This window comes from Oncorhynchus tshawytscha, linkage group LG06 (assembly GCF_018296145.1).
Source record: "Oncorhynchus tshawytscha isolate Ot180627B linkage group LG06, Otsh_v2.0, whole genome shotgun sequence".
Lineage (NCBI taxonomy): Eukaryota > Metazoa > Chordata > Actinopteri > Salmoniformes > Salmonidae > Oncorhynchus > Oncorhynchus tshawytscha.
Window position 1 is genome coordinate 67,316,851 of NC_056434.1, and position 22,077 is coordinate 67,338,927.

At 40.5% G+C, this 22,077-nt stretch overlaps 2 protein-coding genes across 4 annotated transcripts in view; one reads left to right on the forward strand and one right to left on the reverse strand.

Moving 5' to 3' along the window:
• Window positions 1-6,065: 6,065 nt before the first annotated feature.
• LOC112252950 (core histone macro-H2A.2) lies at window positions 6,066-12,147 on the forward strand. Of its 3 annotated transcripts, XM_024424702.2 has the most exons (10): window positions 6,066-6,244; window positions 7,191-7,284; window positions 8,224-8,415; window positions 8,600-8,706; window positions 9,255-9,449; window positions 9,570-9,692; window positions 9,835-9,934; window positions 10,034-10,123; window positions 10,382-10,556; window positions 11,544-12,147. In XM_024424702.2, exons 3-10 carry the CDS (start codon window positions 8,244-8,246, stop codon window positions 11,707-11,709), a joined length of 1,128 nt encoding a protein of 375 aa, XP_024280470.1. In that variant the 5' UTR covers window positions 6,066-6,244; window positions 7,191-7,284; window positions 8,224-8,243; the 3' UTR covers window positions 11,710-12,147. The 3 variants fall into 3 exon arrangements, with proteins under 3 accessions (XP_024280470.1, XP_024280468.1, XP_024280471.1); XM_024424700.2 differs by lacking the exon at window positions 7,191-7,284 and having other exon boundaries at window positions 6,067-6,244; XM_024424703.2 differs by lacking the exon at window positions 7,191-7,284 and having other exon boundaries at window positions 6,068-6,244; window positions 9,570-9,680.
• A 63-nt stretch (window positions 12,148-12,210) lies between these two features.
• The window catches only part of LOC112253524 (Golgi-specific brefeldin A-resistance guanine nucleotide exchange factor 1), a 78,660-nt gene continuing 68,793 nt past the window's right edge, over window positions 12,211-22,077 (reverse strand). Inside the window, 8 exon segments of the mRNA XM_042322767.1 lie at window positions 12,211-15,101; window positions 15,519-15,521; window positions 15,743-15,899; window positions 16,090-16,273; window positions 16,932-17,045; window positions 17,285-17,386; window positions 17,701-17,831; window positions 20,749-20,899. Coding sequence (XP_042178701.1) covers window positions 14,888-15,101; window positions 15,519-15,521; window positions 15,743-15,899; window positions 16,090-16,273; window positions 16,932-17,045; window positions 17,285-17,386; window positions 17,701-17,831; window positions 20,749-20,899 — 1,056 coding nt within the window. The 3' untranslated portion in view covers window positions 12,211-14,887.

Genomic DNA, 22,077 nt, shown 5'->3' on the forward strand with positions numbered 1-22,077 from the left:
GGTGCATATATAATCATACAAACGATGGATATTAAACATTTCGGTACATATGTCTTATATCAGTTGAAGCTTAAATTCTTGTTAATCTAACTGCACTGTTCGATTTACAGTAACTATTACAGCGAAAACATGCCATGTGATTGTTTGAGGACGGCGTCCCACATCAAAATATTTTTCCACCGACACAGGTTTCATTAAATATTCACTTACTTTTTGAAAATCTTCCTCTGATTTGTCATCCGAAGGGTCCCAGCTATAACATGTAGTGTCATTTTGTTAGATAAAATCCTTCTTTATATTTATTTATTTTACCTTTATTTAACTAGGCAAGTCAGTTAAGAACAAATTCTTATTTTAAATGATGGCCTAGGAACAGTGGGTTAACTGCCTGTTCAGGGGCAGAACGACAGATTTGTACCTTGTCAGCTCGGGGGTTTGAACTTGCAACCTTCCGGTTACTAGTCCAACGCTCTCTAGGCTACCCTGCCACCCCATATCCCAACAAGTCAGTATAGTTGGCGCCATCGATTTGAGTAATCCACTCGTTCAACATGCAGAGAAAGGAATCCGAAAATCTATCCCTAAACTTTGTTTCAACAAGTCAAAATACATTTCTATATACTCCTCAGATACCCTAAAATGTAATCAAACTATGTTTCTTATGGAAGGATGTTCAATAGGAAACCGATTTTAGCAGGTGCATCATGTCTTCACAGCGTGCGCAAACACAAATTTCCAAGACAGTGTCCTTCTACTAAAACTGTTATTTCTAATTCGTTTTTGAAGTCACAAGCCTGAAACCTTGAACATAGACTGCTGACACCCTGTGGAAGCTATAGGAATTGCATCCAGGGAGCTAATTTTTAGTATGACCTTATACTTGCCATTGTAAGAGGATGGTCTCAAAAAAAACATTCTTGTTGGTTTTTATTTGGATTTTCTCCTACCATATCTATTGTGTTATATTCTCATACATTAATTGAACATTTCTACAAACTTCAAAGTGTTTTCTTTGAAATGGTACCAATTATATGCATATCCTGGTTTCAGAGCCTGAGCAACAGGCAGTTTACTTTGGGCACGTCATTCAATTGAGAAAAAAGGAGCCTAGCCCTACTAAGTTTTAAGGCCAATCTAAACTATATTTCATGCTAACAGAATGTTTTCTAAATAAGCCTGCAGCTGTGTGAGCTTGGATGTTTGGGAGTAAAAATGCTCTAGGTAACACCCATTTCCCTCACAGTGATGGCATACATGAGAAACATAATCGTGAAAGATCTATAATAAACAAATCAGGTCATCCCTTAAGTGTGATTCTATTGATTCTCAAGTGTTAGACATTTTAAAAGTAACACAAAAGGTAAGACAAAAATATTTTACATTACTGTCTTATTAACCCATCATATCAAATCAAATTGTATTTGTCACATGGTTCGTAAACAACAGGTATGGGCTAACAGTGAAATGCTTACTTACAGGCCCTTCCCAACAATGCAGAGTGAAAGAAAATAGAGAAATCATAGAAACATAAGACACGTAATAACAAAAGTAATGCACAATGGGTAACGATAACTTGCCTATACAAGGGGTACCAGAACCGAGTTGATGTGCAGGGGTACGAGCTAATTGAGGTAGGTATGTACATAGAACTAGGAATAAAGTGACAGATGGTCAACAGTAGCATGAGTAAAACAACATTTGTGCAAAAAGGATCAATGCAGATAGTTAAATAGTTAACCAAATGGCTACCCGGACTAACTATTTAGAAGGCTTATGGCTTGGGGATAGTAGCTGTTCAGGGTCCTGTTGGTTCCAGACTTGGTGCATCGATATCGCTTGCTGTGCGTTAGAAGACAGAACAGTCTATGACTTGGGTGGCTGGAGTCAAACAATTTTTAGGGCCTTCCTCTGACACTGCCTGGTATAGAGGTCCTGGATGGCAGGGAGCTCGGCCCCAGTGATGTACTGGGCCGTACGCACTACCCTCTGTAGAACCTTGCCAAGCAGTTGCCATACCAAGCAGTGATGCAGCCAGTCAAGATGCTCTCAATGGGGCAGCAGAATAACTTTTTGAGGATCTGTGGGCCCAAACAAAATCTTTTCAGCCTCCTGAGGGGGAAGAGGCACTGTCGTGCCCTCTTCATGACTGTGTTGGTGGGTGTTGAACATAATAGATCCTTCGTGATGTGCACACCGAGGAACATAAAGCTCGACCCACTCCACTACAGACCCATCGATGTGAATGGGGGCATGCTCGGCCCTGCGTTCCCTGTAGTCCACAATCAGCTGCTTTGTCTTGGGAGGTCTCTGACCTCCGAATAGGCTATCTCATCATCGTCGGTGATCAGGCCTACCACCATTGTGTCGTCAGCAAACTTGATGGTGTTGGAGTCGTGCGCGGCCACGCAGTCGTGGGTGAACAGGGAGTACATGCATATCTCTGTGTAAGACATTTAAAATATAAATACATTAATAGAGCCTGTGCAATGTGCATACCAGATCAAAATTTCCATCACAATCTCAAGGCCTTATATCAATAGATTATTTTGAGAGTTTAACTAGTCTGCTGTGACCCAATGCCTGAGACAATTACATTTAATGAATCAAAGTAGACATGCAGGTGCTGACCTCTACTGGGTAGCAAGTGGGATACAACAGGGCAGGACAAGAAGAGAGACAAAAGCATTCTTTCCATCTGTATGTGAATCTCTTGCAAGCTCTTATTCACAACATCATCACTTTACACTACCGGAGATTATTTTTTACATAAAGCTGTATCAATAACAAAACCATTACTTCCTTAACCGTTATATAGCATAAGAGGAATAGGAATGATGGGCCAAATAATGGTCCAATAGATAAAACATTTTATTTTACTGCCCTCTGTTGAAGGATAAGTAATGGGCACTGCAAAGGGAAGTCGTTTCTCCAAACGTCATTTGTGACGACTATATTGACTGCTATAATAGCTCAGGGATTGTGCATTGAGATGCATCAACTCTAAGCAATAAGGACATATGGTGAACATGTGTAAATTAAAATAATGAAATAGTGGCAACAGAAGGTCCCATTGATATTTAGAATGAGGAAGAAGGTAATAATTTAATATAGATAAATTAACTGGTATAGTATCACCATACGAATTACCACTTACTTACCTATATTATAATAGGCCAGGGCGGAAGATGCACTCTGAGGATGGCAGGGCTGATGAGTTTAATGGTTTGCATCCATCCATCCATCGATGGTAAATTGACATGCAGTAGCTCAAGGCGGCTGCGGGGCATTGGTCTTTGGACTGACACAGGCCTAATCTTGACATTGGGAACAAGAGGAAATATCATTAGAATAAGGCTGGCGCCGTTCAGGATCACAGACAAGCAAAGTTGCAGATGATGGAGACCACAATTATCAGTAGTGTTCCCTTACTAAAGCATTTCCAGTTTAATTTGAACATATATAGTATTGACACTTTCTAACTCAAGACATTTTAAGGTGTCAGTGTGTCAAGGTATTATGAGATTTGACAAATCAAGCCTGGGAGTTGTTTGCAAGTTAATTCAGACATGGCTCCATTCAGCAATTGACTTTGGCAGATCAAAGATGGAGTCAGAGATTCTGATTGGTTCATCTGACAACCTAGTCCCATGTGATTTCCCCTTGATGCATAAAATAGCTAGTCATACAGGCTGTAATATGGTTTCAACTGCCTTCATTTCATTTTTTTATTAACTGAAACTCTCTGGCATACATACCTTAGCCAAATACATTTAAACTCAGTTTTTCACAATTCCTGACATTTAATCCTAGTAAAAAGTCCCCATATTAGGTCAGTTAGGATCAACACTTTATTTTAAGAATGTGAAATGTCAGAATAATAGTAGAGAATGATTTATTTCAGCTTTTATTTCTTTCAACACATTCCCAGTGGGTCAGAAGTTTACATGCTACCAAACACTAATTGAGTGTATTGCCTTTAAATTGCTAACTTGGATCAAACATTTCAGGTAGCCTTCCACAAGCTTCCCACAATAAGTTGGGTGAATTTTGGCCCATTCCTCCTGACAGAGCTGGTGAAACTGAGTCAGGTTTGTAGGCCTCCTTGCTCGCACACGCTTTTTAAGTTCTGCCAACAAATCTTCTATAGGATTGAGGTCAGGGCTTTGTGATGGCCACTCCAATTCCTTGACTTTGTTGTCCTTAAGCCATTTTGCGACAACTTTGGAAGTATGCTTGGGATCATTTTCCATTTGGAAGACCCATTTGCAACCAAGCTTTAACTTCCTGACTGATGTCTTGAGATGTTGCTTCAATATATCCACATCATTTTCCTTGCCTCATCTATTTTGTAAAATGCACCAGTCCCTCCTGCAGCAAAGCACAACATGATGCTGCCGCCCCCGTGCGTCACGGTTGAGATGGTGTTCTTCAGCTTGCAAGCTTCTCACTCTTTCCTACAAACATAACGATGGTCATTATGGCCAAACAGTTGTATTTTTGTTTCATCAGACCAGAAGACATTTCTCCAAAAAGTACGATATTTGCCCCCATGTGCAGTTGCAAACCGTAGTCTGGCTTTTTTTTAATGGCAGTTTTGGAGCAGTAGCTTCTTCCTTGCTGAGCGGCCTTTCAGGTTATGTCAATATAGGACTTGTTTTACTGTGGATATAGATACTTTTGTACCTGTTTCCTCCAGCATCTTCACAAGGTACTTTGCTGTTGTTCTGGGATTGATTTGCACTTTTCGCACCAAAGTACTTGAATCTCTAGGTGACAGAACGCGTCTCCTTCCTGAGCGGTATGACGGCTGCGTGATCCCATGGTGTTTATACTTGCGTACTATTGTTTGTACAGATGAACGTGGTACCTTCTGCTCTCAAGGATTAACCAGATTTGTGGAGGTCTACAATTTTTTTTCTGAAGTCTTGGCTGATTTCTTTTGATTTTCCCATGTCAAGCAAAGAGGCACTGAGTTTGAAGGTAGGCCTTGAAATACATCCACAGGTACACCTCCAATTGACTCAAATTATGTCAATTAGCCTATCAGAAGCTTCTAAAGCCATGACGTAATTTTCTGAAATTTTCCAAGCTGTTTAAAGGCACAGTCAACTTAGTGTATGTAAAATTCTGGAATTGTTATTTTGTGAATTATAAGTGAATAATCTGTCTGTAAACAATTGTTGGAAAAATGACGTGTCATGCAGAAAGTAGATGACCTAACCGACTTGCCAAAACTATAGTTTGTTAACAAGACATTTGTGGAGTGGTTGAAAAACGAGTTAATGACTCCAACCTAAATGTATGTAAACTTCCGACTTCAACTGTATTTTCAGTTTCAATAGCCTGTAAATGTCAATTTAACATGTTTTATGACTATTGCCTAATTATTTTAGGAATATGAGATTTTGCAACATTATGGCAACATGGGATTACACAGAATAACCAAATGGACAATATTAAGATATATTACTTTATTAATCCCCATGGGGAGATTTGATTGCACCAGCCAAAACATGCATTGCTAATAAAACACACCACAAAAACACAACAAGGACACACAGACACTAAAAGCAGCACATCAATAAATAAAAAAGTGTGTGTGTTAAAAAGCCTCATATAATATGGTAAAAAAGATCTGCGGAAACGTTCAATTTTGGACCTGGGTAAAATAAATGTATGCCATTGCACTGCGATGCTCCTGGCAGGTAGGCCTACTGTGGAGGGGGTGGCTAGTGTCGGCCTCTACAGTATACTCTTTTTTTGTTGTTGCCTGCTGTGCAGAATTTACACAATGAAGGTGGGCAACCATGATGCCTATTTCTTGGTCTACTACACAGTAGCCTTTACACTAGGATGGACTGGAGTGTCTATGTATGCATCCACAATTTGTGTTCTACACATAGCCCAAACTTATCTCTAGGTATCTATAGGTATACAAAGCCAAATTATGTCTTATTTCTTTAAGCACTTCGCGTTCATTTCAAACAACATTCTTCTCCCCTGGAAGCCATGTTAAGGGGGCGTTTCATTCTATTTTCCCCTGGAATAATTTTTTTTCACTTTGCAGCATCAGTAGTAGCGTTGAGCCAGCCTCCTATGAATGTACGGTGGTTGTGGCTGTAGTTTTTTTTAGGAACAGGATACGCATAAGGACAGCGAAGAAAAAAAAACATAGCAATTCCTCGGGGGATTTGTGAAAGGGAAACTCAGGTCTGCATTTATTCGTGTAAAGGACGACAAACAGGTACAAATTTCACGCTCACGCATATCCGGCTTATTTCGTTTTGTGGCGAGCTGCGTCTCCGAAAGAATTTCTTTCCATGTCTGATGAGATTACACATCCAATGCAATGAAAACAAAATGGGGGTTGCGCTGTAGCATGTGAGCAATAATAATTACAAGAAAGGTTACGGCCCGATGTACCAGACATTTCTATTTGAGAACAGCCGCGTATTTATAGTGGACAGGCGACCAACTGAAGCGAGGCCCTTGATTAGATAGGTGTGCATAATGTTTTTTCAATACGCGTACCCTATCCGAAAAATACACGTAGGCCTACCAGCATGTGAATTTTTATTCCTGCAGAATAGAGCGTCTATGTATACACATGTATTTAATTTGTCCTATATTCATGGCGATTTGTACATTGTCTTATGTCGGTTAGGATCTAATTTTAAACGTCACATTTTACGAAAAATATGAATTAAATTACATACGTCGAGTATTGTAGGTTACAGTAGGTGTCACGATCTTTTCCCTGTTGTATTTTGCCCTTGCATGGGAGCAATCGAGGATACAAAACGCATTCAAGATGCACAAGAAAATGTAATGCATTCAATGCAATAGGGCATAGCTATCCGAAATAATATATCGGGTCTCAGATTGCAAATGGAATTTCTAAATCTGGGACTCTACTGTAGGCCACCGCGGACCTCTTCTGTACTAGTATTATTTAGTTTGTTTACAACCTCTGGCAAAGTAACCTTCCCATCTTGAAAATCAAACTAATAACGCTACTCATGCACAACTTTACAATTCCTCTGAACAATGCTTCGTATTTGGCAATTTATTTGAATTCTTAAAAGTTCCAATGCAGCCGTTTTTATCTCAATATCAATTCATTTCTGGGTAACAGTTAAGTACTATAGTGTGATTGTTTTCAATTATTATTATTTATTTTTTTACCTTAGCAAAGAGCAATTTTTCAAGGAAGAATTTTGCTAGGAAGGTCTGGGAGTGAGAGGGGACGGGAAAACTGAAAATCAGCTCGTTATTGGCAGAGAGGTTTGGAACTCTTTCTTATTGGTCTTAACTAATTTGCCGGGTAGTGATGTCACCATGGAAGGCCAAAACTCCCTCCCCGATGGTCTTTTCAAACAGCTCTTGCATTATCCTTTTCACAGTATTATTCAACCTCAGTGTAGAAATATATCAAACACAGAAAATCACGTTTTTGACTGCACTGGGCTTTTAAACGTTGTAGGCCTTTTATTCCTTAATAATTTGGAATAATATGCTAATCTAGTGTGCTTTGCTTGTTTAATTCTGTCTCTGTTCTTATCAACTTTGCAAAGTCACGATATAGGTCTTTTCTTGCCTACACGAGGACAATATGATGCCCCTGATACGCCTCTTCTATACATCTCAATCTTTATTCTTCAAGTGTTTATGCATGTTTTATCAGTTTAAAGAATGATAAGTCATATAGCCTATTATATAGACACGTTGGTTTACTTTTCACACCCAGACTTCATATCTTGATTCTGCTACCTGTACACACCTGCCTCTAGTCATTCTGCTCCCACCACATACCCTTACCATTCAATGCATAGAAGCTTCAAAATGGCACAATTGCAGGAGTAAATCAGTGGAGGCTGGTGGGAGTAGCTATAGGAGGATGGGCTCATTGTAATGGCTGGAATGGAATAAAAGGAACAGAGTCAAACGTCTTCCATTTGTTTGATACTGTTCCATTTATTTCCTTTCAGCCATTACGGTGAACCTGTCCTGCCATAGCTCCTCCCACCAACCTCCACTAAAGTAAATGTAGTCTTACTAAATTCCTTTGGGCAAGTGGGCATGATAAAAACAATTTTGCACAATAGGGTCTAGTGTATTTCAATTGGTTCATTGTTGCATGTATAGAACAAATAACCAATTGAATGTAGTTGCAATCTCCATCCTGAACACTAACCATGGTGATACGACTGCTGTCCTCCCCAGGTAGACATAGCTGAGGCAAGATGTCAGCCCGAGGAGGAAAGAAGAAGACCACCAAACTGTCCCGCTCCGCCAGAGCAGGAGTCATCTTTCCTGTGGGGAGGATGATGAGGTATCTACGCACAGGGACGCACAAGTACCGCATCGGCATGGGGGCACCCGTCTACATGGCAGCCGTCATAGAGTACCTGGCAGGTTGGTATCTCGCCTGAGTGAAAACACACACACCAATGTCAAGACAGTGTCGTCATGTGTCAGCAAACACAAAAAAACTATGTTCCTAAATTCACTTGTGTATTAATTACAGGATTATGTAAAATATGAAAATGTATATTTTATTGGTGGCAGAACATTTTTCTAATGACAATTTCTTGTTTAGCTGAGATTTTGGAGTTGGCAGGGAATGCAGCAAGGGACAACAAAAAAGGCAGAATAACTCCTCGGCACATTAAACTGGCTGTCGCCAATGACGAGGAGCTCAACCAGGTACAGTATTATTCCCCTTGAAACAGACATTTCAAAAATATCCTATAATGAACTCAGCAGAGTACATTTTTCATGTTGTTCCACTTCACTTGCACAATTGTTCCACCATATTATATTACAGTAGATTAGTGCCCAATAGGGATCCATGAAACTAATGATGAAGATAGTTCCTTTGTCTAAGTGTTCAGGAAGGTGCAGTTGACGCCAAATGGCATCTGTATCAGGTAGGATTTCATCAGGCATGAACTGCCACCGCTTTGTGGTTAACCTCGAATGGAGAAACGGTTTTGTTGAGGCCCCAAATCCTGACAACACATAACTATAAGAGGTTAGATGCTCAATACACTCAAAAATATTTAATGTTTTTTTTTAGACAGTGGGGACATTGCACCTATATTCAAATAAGTGTGGATGAAATAATTACACTTAGACAATGAGCTTTATCATTTTAGCAGGATTTTTACCACTTGCCTAGTATTTCTCAGAGGGAAGAAATTGACCAATGAGACGGAATAGTCAACTGATTCACCTGTTCTGTGGCCTCTCAGCTTCTCAGAGGGGTGACCATATCAAACGGAGGGGTTCTGCCTCGCATCCACCCTGAGCTGCTGTCCAAGAAGAGGGGCAGCCGAGTGAAAGTGGACACTCAGGTGACCGTGCCAGAGAAGAGGGCGGAACGCGTCAAGAGCATCAAGAAACCTACCACCAAAAAAGGCAAAGGCAAACCAGGTCGCAAGCAGAGGGTAAGTACACATGAATGGGCTTCGTCAATGACAGCAAACATCTCAATATTTGTCCATGTGTTTGTTATAGTGCTATAAGAAGCATGAGTGTGTTCTGTTTTTCATTGATTCTATTAAAAGAAAAACACGGAAAACGACAAAGAGGCTGTTGTCGCTAACTCAACAGTGGAAGACGGGCCAGGGGATGGCTTCACTATCCTCTCAGCAAAAAGCCTGTTCCTTGGACAAAAGGTATCATTAAATGTAGGCTCATGTCAGCAATGACATGTCATTCTATTACACCTTTTATAAAAGATACCTCAGTCATACACCTTGGAAATAAGTGACACAAGTCAAGTTTCTAAGTGATTTTGTTATAACTTCAACTCTACATCCCCTAAAACAGCTTTCACTAACAGAGAGTGAAATTAGCAAAATTGGAACCATCAAGGTGGAGGGAATCATCAACCCCACAAATGCAGAGATGGACCTCAAAGAGGGAGTGGGTGAGAAAGCCAGACCTGCTGGTATTTTCTTGTTAGACGTGTGAAAGGCCCACGGTCCATTATAATTATCCCTCTTACCTGTTGTGTGCTTGTCTGCAGGCAGTGCCCTGGAGAAGGCAGGGGGGCGAGACTTCTTGGAGGCAGTAAAAGAACTGCGGAAAGCACAGGGACCTTTGGAGGTAGCTTCAGGTATGGAGATCTGGAAACTAGAGTAAAATCTGCTGAATGAGAGGTTTGAGAAGTTTCGCATGCAACGGTAATGAAATTATGTTATTACCAAATGTGTTTATCCAAAGAACCACATTCAGCATACACATAAGCATCATTGACACATGATAGTCTCACCCTCACTCACCTGTCTAGCCTCAAGTACACTGTCAATGCGTATATTTAAACCTACAAAGAAAGAGGGAAACATCAATGTGTTTCCGTGTCTTCGTCCTGTAGTTGCGGTGAGCCAGGCCAGTGGGATGCCAGCTCGTTTTGTCATCCACTGTAACATCCCTCAATGGGGCTCAGAGAAGTGTGAGGACCAGCTGGAGAAGACTGTCAAGGCCTGCCTCTCTGCAGCAGAGGAGAAGAAACTCAAGTCCGTTGCCTTCCCCTCACTTCCTGCTGGCCGGTGAGACTACTCAACTACAGCTTTAAATCTATACCAGTAACAAAAAAAACACTGATACGACTAAAATACATTTTAGTCTTAGTCACAATTGAATCATTTCCTCCTTCGTTATCAGTCGACTCTGAACAATTTGTCTAGTTTTAGTCAGACATTTGTCGCATATTAGTCAGTGAATTTAATAATTAGTGTACATGTGTACATTGAGATAGTCTTGTCCAACTAGACCTACTATCCCTTCATATAGCTGGCACATTGTTATTGTGGCAGATTGTAACCAATGCCAGCAATGATTTACCACAGGTTACAAAGCCTTGGCTACATGTTAAACAATTTAGGCATTCAGGTTTTATCTCCCCTTCATAACCTTGGGGTGGGGGTAAATAACAGTGATTCCGTAAAAAAAAATGGAAGAATCGGAGCTTTCCACAACAATGGCAGAAATATTACTGTACTACTAATATTCAGCAAATAGTATGAGAGAGTAAAGAAAAAAAGTATACTTTAGGTTACTTACAATCGAAGTGTCCTTGCTGCCAGTTAAAAAGATTGATGAGTGATTGAAGTGACCACCTGGGAGCTGTGTGAGAGAGCCGGGCAGATCAGCTCAATCAGACCGTGCTTAAAAAAACGTTAATTCTGCCAATGAGAGGATTGCATTAAATATTCTGCAAAGGCATGCATGCTTACGATTGGCGTGGAATTTGTCAACTAAAATTAAAACTCAGTAGTTAGGGTTATGGTAATTTTCATGGCATCTCGTCGGGAAAAATTGGTTGTTGACATTTTTGTCAACTAAATTAACATAGCTCAACATTCTGAACCAGGGCTCTAATTCTTTCCTTGATTCCTTCTCAAAATGCATTGAAGAAGGTCAAAGGAGGGAAGGACCTTGAAACTATCTCCTCCAATCAAGGAGATAAGATGTGAGGAATTGTAGAAAGTCAAATTGAGATTGAGCCCACATCTGTGTATCTCTCCTGGTTGTAGGAATGGATTCCCAAAGCAAACAGCCGCCCAGCTGATCCTCAAGGCCATCTCCAACCATTTTGTCTCTGCGACGACCTCCTCCCTGAAAAACATTTACTTTGTACTGTTTGACAGCGAGAGCATCGGAATATACCTTCAGGAAATGGCCAAGCTGGATGCCAAGTGAAGCTGAGCTGAAGAGATGCTTGATTTGAGGTGTTTTTTTTAAACGGTTGCAGTTGTATTTCAGATGGATCTTTGTTTTTTGCAGCTGATATAGTGTGATCAAAGGTGCTGTAAGTAGGCGTTTTTGACATTGGATAGCCCTCGGAAGGCAAAAAAAATAAAATGTTTGTGAGTGAAGTACTGTACGCATTTATGTTACACTGTCTTCCTTTTACAGGATTGCATTCTTTCTTTTTAGACTAGACTCGATTAATAATCCCATGGCTTGTCATTCTTATCCCTTATTTACTGATATTGTTTTCACATTCCATGTACAAAGACAATTTTGACGGTTGTTTTTTCTGCTAGAATCCCTCTGTAGTTTCTGATACAGTTAGTTTACTAAGAAAAGTGTTTCTCATTCTGCTTTGAAATAAAAATCCAGATGTTTTACACCACAGATCCAGGTCTGATTTGATTGATGCGTCATTTACCAACACCCATGAATAGCACAGCAACCCAGTTTCATTACATTATATTTATTACATTGTAAAAAGTACATGACCTTTTATTTATATATACACATGTAATTTCCTGTTCACTCAAGAATTAGCGCCTGGTATACCTAACAATGCAATACAACAAATGAACAGCTTCCAAAACGACTTAACAACCCTGTGAAAGAGGGGCTCCACTTCATTGTATTGTATAGTGTTGGTGCACAGACAGACTAATGCGTTTCTAATTTCTCTGACATAAGGCGGTGGATTAGGAGAGTAATATAACCTGACCTGAAAGCAGTTGCTCCCAACTGTGCTTCAACAAGAGTATTCATTCCCCAACAGCCCATTCCTAGCGGAATAAATAAGATTACAATTTTAGACTGATAAGGGCAACGGCCGAGAAATAAACTGCACTGAAGGTTACGCAAATCACAAGGTTGGGCATTCAAAATAGTCACCGCAGGGATAATACTACAAATCAGCATCAACGAGTTAGCCAGCTAACTTTAATAAACAACCAGATATAACTTCATTTTCTTTTTTATTCATTTAATAAACCTATACTAACATATGCATTTTCTGGTTGCAATTAGACAATGCCCATTTCATGCTAATCTTTAGCATAAAGTTATGTCCAAGTCATTGATCTTGCTTTGTAGTATACCGCTCTGAAATGATGGGGTTGGGGGGGCCACAAAAAATCTTAACTCATCATGAGGCGATGCAGTTGCTCGTAGGTCTGCATACCCACATAACACCCCCCATTGCGAGCAAAACATTTTAGTGGCCCACGTCTTGACAGTGGTGATCATTTGAGTTAATTTAGTGCAATTCTACATATTTTATCATGGTGTGGAGAAAATGTTGCAGTTTCAAAGCATGTTTGCTGTAATTCTACAGATTTTGCCGTGGGGTGGAGAAGATTTTGCATTTTATAACTCATTTCATGCAATTCTACTCATTTTGCCATGAAGCAGAGAGGAAAAATAGCAGTTTTACACATTCTGCCATAGGGTGGAGAGAAATTTTTGCAGTTGTTAATATGATATCCGAGTGAGACTAACAAAATCAATGGGGGCCCCCTGGCCTGTAATTTGACCGTGATAACAAGTCTGGATAGCTGGCCGCTAAATTAACTTGGCAATCAAATATTTTAGCTGACATGGGCTAATTGACTATCAGTAGATAGAAAAACAGCTGATGCAGAACCACATTTTGAAATTGCACCTTGTGTATTCTACTATTCTAACCCACAACAGTAAGTTGAGAACCCGACTGTGGTGGGGGCTGTGATCCGAAGGCCTTTCAAACAGGAGCCACGGGCCGCCGTCAGTTGCTCATCCCTGTTCTAAGTGGTTGATGCTTTTGAAAACTCTTCTTCTTCCATCGTCACATGCAGTGAGGTGTCTGGTTTGGGTATAATTTGACAGAAGATCAAGGCTCTAACTTCAACCTACCAAGATCTGAACTCCTCTGCAATCAATAAATTACTGTACTGCTTACTGTACGGACAGTGACATGCAAAAATACTTTCACTGTGTCAAGTGGGATAAAGTAGTCCCAAATGAAAACTTGCAAAGATGATCCGGACCATTCATCTCATCACTTGAAAATGAAAACTGCATTTTAGATCAGCTTGTCCCAGATTTACTGATGGCTGTCTATGCTCAATCTGCTAGTCAATACTGTACTCATTTAAATAATCTCATTAAGACCTTCCTATAAAACTCCCCTAACCTAACCAATAAAAGCGGACACGCCCAGGCCAGACCAGTCGTCACATTCAGAATGTTCTAGATGCTGTCCTTGTTAGCAATGGCAGCATCTCAAATCCATCTTTCCAAGGCAAACCATGCACACCTCTGTCCCTCTTGGGTATAACAGTGTTTAGAGGACTTAAGAATACGTAGTGTCCTTTTAAAACATAGTTTTGTTATTTTGGGCATTGTAATCAACTTTTTGCGAACAAGCTTGTGACAACATGTTGGCAAATTTCTCCCTCTTTGGAAATCTCAGGATATCATATAATATAATTATTTTCAAAAACCTCTCAGACACAATTTTATAATGGAAATATATAAACTGTATGCTTTTATATTACTGTACACGTATATTTCAACCTTCAGATACAAGAGTTATGATATAGCTAGTATTTCACTCTTTTGTTTTAAGACACAGTGCCCTGATACTTTGACTGGAGTAAATTCATCTCTGTACATCCTATTCAGTAAACAACATGCAGCACCTAAAACCAATTAAGTTATTCACTATGATTTATTCCTGGCAGGACCTCTAGATTACTGTTAAGCAGAGGCATACTAACAACGGACTTAACTTTGTAGGTCTCAAGTTGAAACTGACTCAGTAGGAAAAGTGGGAAAGATCGAAGCGAGTCAAATAAGTGCTGTCCTTAACATCCATGCAGCATCGTATATGTATATCATAAATATATCATAAATATGTATTTTCTGATGAATACGTGAATATTGAAGGACAGCAGGCCCCAGGATGTTAGATAAGACCAAAGCTAGATGTGTCTGTGGCTGTTTAGTGTTGTCTGAGAGATGACCATGCATGCCAGGGTCTCTCTGTCAGAGTTGGTCTATCCCCTCCTGTGAAGGGGTGCAGAGCCTAAGGAAAGCTATGTTGTTTAGGGGACAGGTGGGGGACAATGTCCCCCTGTGAGAGTAGGTGGCTCTATTTTACCTCCGGGGTGTCACTAAGGTCGGTGGGCCTGGGGGCAGGGAGCAGGGGGACAGGGGAGCTGGCCTCAATGAGGGCGGGGTTGAGGATGATGGGCAGGGACATGGGGGGCACGCCCCCCACCTGCAGATGGGAGGCCAGGGGCTGCAGGATGAGGGGGACTGACTCATGTGGGAATGACTCAGGGGGTAGAGATCTGGGGGGACATCTTCACTGGGGTGGGCATGGGGGGAGTCGACGGGGGCACTGGAGATGATCTGTCAGTTCCTGGAAGAGAAGAGGACATTGATTGATTCATTTATTGTTGGCTATGAAACTGATAATGATCATTGGCTTTGGCCAGATTTCATAAATGACTGGCCATGGTTTTTATTGTATTTGAAATTTTACCCCAATTTCATGGTATCCAATTGTTAGTTGTCCCATCGCTACAACTCCTGTACGGGCTTGGGAGAGACGAAGGTCGAAAGCCATGCATCCTCTGATACACAACCCAACCAAGCCGCACTGCTTCTTAACACAGCGCGAATCCAACTCGGAAGCCAGCCGCACCAATGTGTCGGCGGAAACACTGTGCACCTGGTGACCTAGTTAGCGCGCCCTGCGCCCGGCCCCGCCACAGGACTCGCTAGTGCGCGATGAGACAAGGATATCCCTACCGGCCAAACCCTCCCTAACCCGGACGACGCTAGGCCAAATGGACCTCCCGGTCGCGGCCGGCTGCGACAAAGCCTGGGCGCAAACCCAGAGTCTCTGGTGGCACAGCTAGCACTGCGATGCAGTGCCATAGACCACTGCGCCACCCGGGAGGCCTGTGACTGGCCATGTTAACATGGTTACCGTTGGCACTAGGTGGTGGGGGATCTTGGGGCGACGCTGGTCTGCTGAAGGTCTTTGGCTCTGTGGGGGCAGCTGGCACTGGAGATGGGGCCTGGGTTGGGGGTGGCGAGGCTGGGGGAGGGGGCAGCCAGCTGGGCAAGTTCCACTGGGGGAATGGGAGCAGGATCTATGGACACAGAGCACCATTGCATTTCAGTGATCTGGCTTTATGTAGCTATATAGCAGAAATAACACTGAAACACTGAAGGTTAAGTACACATCATGAAAAACATGTAGGAAGTGTATTCTAACTAATTCAAAGCATATTGGAGAAAACAAGGCCTTAATAGATGCAGGTATAGTGTGTGGTCCTCTACCTGGTTGGGGTATGACTGTCTGTTTGAAGAGCTCTTCCCGGAGGTTAGGCAGGAAGCAGTTGATGCGTTCCCAGGTTATCTCCCACAGGTCAGAGTATCCCGTACGGGAGTCAACGCTGTGGAAGATTCCTGCTGTGTCCATCACCAGCAGCATGTTCTTCAGAGACTCTGGAATGGCTTCCAGCTGGGGTCGGATAAAAAAAAAAAAACAGCCCATCAGCCGTGCAATCACACACAGAAGGAAAAAACACTGAACAGAGCTGAATAGGAGTGAACATGAACTGTTATTTTTCTTGTGTGCCCTCCTTTGCGTTTGACCACTTATTGTTGTAAAGTGATGGACTTTTTAGACTAGCTACAAGTAACTGCCAAAATAAAGGAAACACCAACATAAAGTGTCTTAATGAAGGTGTTCGGCCACCACGAGCCAGAACGGCTTCTAATGAGCCTTGGCATAGATTCTTCAAGTGTAGAATCTCCCGTAAGTGTTCGATTGGGTTGAGATCTGGTGACAGACGGCCATGGCAGATGGTTTACATCGTTTTCATGCTCATCAAACCATCCAGTGACCACTCATGGACTGTGGATAGGGGCATTGCCATCCTTTGAGGGTATAGTCATGTTAGCCAAAATAATGGCCTGCCCAGCATTTATATACATGACGTTAAGCATGGAATGTTAATTGCTTAATTAACTCAGGAACCACACCTGTGCTTTCAATATACTTTGTATCCCTCATTTACTCAAGTGTTTCCATTATTTTGGCAGTTACTCATAGAAACACCTGAGCTAATAGGAGTTGAAATCGACATGTGATACTGTGCAATATTAGGCATCTTCACCAGTAGGTCACTGGAGCCAGCGTGCATGTACTTGTCCATGAAGTCCAGGATGGTGAGCCACAGGGCAGCGAAGGTGGGCAGAGACAACAGGGGAGAGAGGTGCTGTAGGAACACCTGGTGGAGAACAAAGCAATAGAAAACAGTGAGATATTCAGATATGACATGGGTACCTGACACAGCATATTATACTATCGCTCTTCAGACGGATAAGCAATGCTAGACAACGGGAAGGATTTAGCAACTTTGTAAATTTCTCCCCCCCAAAACAACAAAGTCACCCCTACGGTCTGAACACATATTACAGATTTCACACTTTGACATGGCTGCCTGTTGTGTGTTGACTGAACTCTGACCTTTGACAGCAGGGTGCAGGCCCTCATCCTGGTCTCCTCCATGCCTCCCACATCTGCAGGGCTAATATTGTCCAGCAGCTTGGTCAGCAGGGGAAACAGGACCTGGCAACACAGTACACAATGATTAGAACACAGTTAACACTGATAAAATTATTTCCCACTTATTTTCAACTTGAGATTGTTTTGCATAATACTGCATTGTATTCAATTAGATATTTGCCATAAAATTCTATATAAATGCCCATGGCAAGCTAGGATTTGGTCCCAAGTGCCTACTCTTAATTAATCATATATTTCACTCTATATTTCAGAGGAACCATTCAGCAGCCACTCTCATGACCCACCACTCTCCTTACACACACCATTTCACAGTGGTCCTCCTAGAATGTAAAAGATGTTCAGCATCCTCCTCTCACCTTGTTGAAGCAGGACTCCCACTCCACAGCATCTAGTGTCTGCAGGTCATGGACCAACAGTGCCCTCTGGAGGTAGGTCAGGGCCTGCATTCGCACCTGCCGCCTGGCATCACAGCACAGCCAGGCTATCCCTATGGGATTCACACAATGTATGGATACTTATGTCAGATATAAAGCATTAAGACCGGCAAGAGTGTTAAGTGGAATGCTATATAGTGGCGTGAGAACAAGACCACTAAGTCCACTCTCTCAAGGGTCAACTCAGTGAATTACAGTGCCTTCAGAAAAGGCAAAAATGTGCCTATGGTTCCGGACAATGACATTGAAAACATTCGTCAAATGACTAGGAAACAATGATGAATTGTGTTTAACCCCGCTTAATACACACAGAATTGAGTGGTGCCTATATGCAAATATGTTTTATAGAAAAGTATTCACACCCCTTGAATTTTTCCACATTTTTTGCATTACAAAGTGGGATTAAAATGGATGTCATTTTTTTGTCACACAAAATACTCAAGTGTTACAGTGGAAGAAAAATGTGAAACTTTTTTTTTTTTTTTTTAAATACAAAAGAAAAATTAAAACACTAATATAATCTTTATTACACAAGTTTTCAACCCTGAGTCAATACATGTTAGAATCACTTTTGGCAGCGATTACAGCCGAGTCATTCTGTTTAAGTCTCTAAGAGCTTTCCACACCTGGATTGTGCAACATTTACCTATTATTATTTTCAACATTCTTCCAGCCCAGTCAAATAGGTTGTTGATCATTGCTAGACAACCATATTCAGGACTTGACAGAGTTTCAAGCAGCTAGGCAAAACTAACTTGACCACTCAGCAACATTCACTGTCTCTTAGTAAGCAACCCGAGTGTAGATTATTGTCCTGCTGAAAGGTGAATTAATTTCCCAGTGTCTAATGGAAAGCTGAGTGAACCAGGTTGTCCTCTAGGATTTTGCCTGTGCTTAGCTCCATTCCGTTTATTTTTTATCCTGAAAAGCCCCCGGTCCTTGCTGATGAAAAGCATACCCCATTAGACGATGCAGCCACCACTATGCTTGAAAATATGGAAAGTCGTATTCAGTAATGTGTTGTTATATATATATATATATATATATATATATATATATTCAGGACAAATGTAAAAAAAAATTACGTTTTACTTTAGTGCCTTGTTTCAAACAGAAACAGCATGTTAGGTAATATATTTATTGTGTACAGGCTTCCTTCTTTTTACTCAATTATGTTAGTATTGTGGAGTAACTACAATGTTGATTTATCTGCAGCTTTCTTCTATCCCAACCATTGAACTCTGCAACTGTTTTAAAGTCACCATTGGCCTCATGGTAAAATCCCTGAGCGGTTTCGTTCCTCCGCGGCAACTTAGTTTGAAAGGACGTCTATCTTTGTACCAATCTACCAATAGGTGCCGCCCTTTGCGAGGCATTAGAAAACCTCCCTGGTCTTTGTGGTCTAATCTGTGTTTGAAATTCACTGCTCGACTGAAGCGATCTTACAGAAAATTGTATGTGGGGGGTACAGAGATGAGGTAGTGAAACAAAAATTATGTTAAACACTATTATTGCACACAGTGAGTCCATACAATTTGTGACTTGATAAGCAAATTGTTACTCCTGAACTTAGTCTTGCCATAAAGGGGTTGAATACTTATTGATTCAAGACATTTCAGCTTTTCATTTTTTAAATGAATTTGTACTAATTTCGAAAAACAGAATTCCACTTTGACATTATGGGGTACTGTGTGTAGACCATTGACAAAGAAATTAAATGTAATCCATTTTAAATTCAGGCTTTAACAACAAAATGTGTAATCAGTCAAGGGGACCCGTGTGAATACTTTCTGAAGACATAAAAATATAAACGCAACATGTAACATTTTTGGGGATTTTACGGAGTTAGTTCATATGAGAAAATCAGTCAATTGAAATAAATTCATTAGGCCTTAATCTATGGATTTCACATGACTGGGAATATAGATATGCATCTGTTGGTCACAAGTACCTTAAGAAAAATGAATCTCACAATGGGCCTCAGGATCTCAAGGTATTTTCGCGCACACATTTTTTTTGCCTAATCTTCATGACTAATGTTCAAACTTAGACGTACGACAGCATCAAGGTAAATTACCAGGATAAAAAACATCACTAGGTTAAATGACCAGTGTAAAGGACATCAGTAGATTAAACCCAGTGTCCTTCCTGTCCCAACAGACTGAACAGAAAAAGAAGAATGTGCCTAAGAAAATAACGATAGCTCAAATCCCCCAGCCAAGAAGAAATACGTCACTCTAGTCTGTGGAATGAACACCTTTGACATTGACAACAACCAGATTTATGAACATTATGTTTGGTGTTTGGGATTCTGTGTTTTTATATATATTGATTACTATTCTGATGTTACTATGGCTTTTGTACCCATTGTTTTCAGTGCATGTTCAGTAGTACCAGGAGAGGTCATGTTCAGTAGCTCCTACTGTAACAGCCTCTACTCTTCTGGCAAGGCTTTCCACTTGATGTTTGAGTTTTGTGTGTGTCCCCAGCACAAGGTGCACCTGTGTAATGATCATGCTATTTAATCAGCTTTTTTATATGCCACACCTGTCAGGTGGATGGATTATCTTGGCAAAGGAGAAACGTTCACTAACAGGGATATAAACAAATTTGTGCACAACATTTGAGAGAAATAAGCTTTTTGTGCATATGGAACATTTCAGGGATCTTATTTCAGCTCATGAAACATATGAACAAAAATCAACATGTAAAGTTTTGTTCAGTGTATATGACTCTCCTCTAAATACTAGTCATTCGTTCCAATATAAGCAAAAAAGCATTAACATGTGAAAACATTGTCCACGAAAACAGGAAATGTGCCTATGGTTCCAGACAATGACATTGAAAACATTCCTCAAATGACTAGGAAACAATGATGAATTGTGTTTAACCCCGATTAATACACACAGAATTGAGTGGTGCCTATATGCAAATATGTTTTATAGATAGCTAGGGGTTAAAGTCTCTGACCTTGGAGAAGTGGGCACCAGCAGCTGGTCCACAGTGTCTGGGAGTCAGCCTCAATTTTCTTCCCTGCGACCTCCAGGTGGCGCTGTTCCAGTGCCCAGGAGCTGTAGATGCTGGCGGCCCTCGTGTGCAGGGTGTGCATCAGGTCTAACAGCTGAGCCAGGGGAACTTCATGTCATTATGATGTGGTCATAGCTATTCTAATCACAATACAGCTTGATTCTAAACATGAGTATGACTTAATGTCTGTATTGGCTGCAAGACATTTCCTCAATAACATTTATTAAAATAACATGTACATGTCTAAGTACTTTATTCTAATGCTGACAATATATTTAGGTAATGACCTGTGATAAGAGTATTGATATTTATGTCATTTTGAAACGCTGATGGAGAAGTTACACATATTGTATAGTACAGTATTTTCCATGTCTAAATTATTTAATTTATGTTACACAGACCAAAGGTTGCAAAACTCCCTGTAATTTACCAAAGACATTTAGGAAATTTATAAAAAAATATTTGTATTTTTCATTTATTTAATATACGTGTCCATCTGATCCGTTCCATGAGTTTCTAGTAGATATCCCATATGGTTCTGGAGAAAACATCTTATGATATAATTTTAAATTAACTCTGCAGCTCTTCCAACTATTGACTTATTTCACAACCGTCACCAGTTTGACCCCAAAACACTTACAACAAATATATATTGACATGGGAAACCCAAAAATATATATTTTTAAATAAATAAATATGAAGGATTTTCCATACTCATATTAAAACAGCAACAGTTTTAACTATGTTGATGGGTTACATTTAGCATAATGTTTTACAGCCTTATGATTCTATTTTTATATTATAAACATCTTCATTTTGGGGGGAATATCTTTTACATTTCATGAAGATTCCCTAAAAGTCTTGAAAGTTTCCAAAATTCCTAAAGTTACTGGTAATATTCCCGCTCTTTGCAACCCTACACAGCCCTAAATATTTAATAATATACCTTTCCAAGCAATTAATTAGTCAAGGTTTGAAAGTTTGATTTCATTTAGAGTAGCTAGAGCAATGAGCATTGAGAATTCACTACTCAGACTTTCCAAGACAGTTCATTTGTGAATAGGCAATACAAGAGGTGAATATTAGCATTAGTCGACTGAGCATGAATACCTGATTAGTGCCAAATTAGTTCTGAAAAGAGATGGCAGACAATGTAACTTCTTAATCACACTTCAGGAAATTAGAATAGTAGTTCAAGAAGAATAGAACTAAACACCGCCACAACATTGCTTAATTGCCATGACAACCATAATGTGCCAAGAGAGGGGAAGA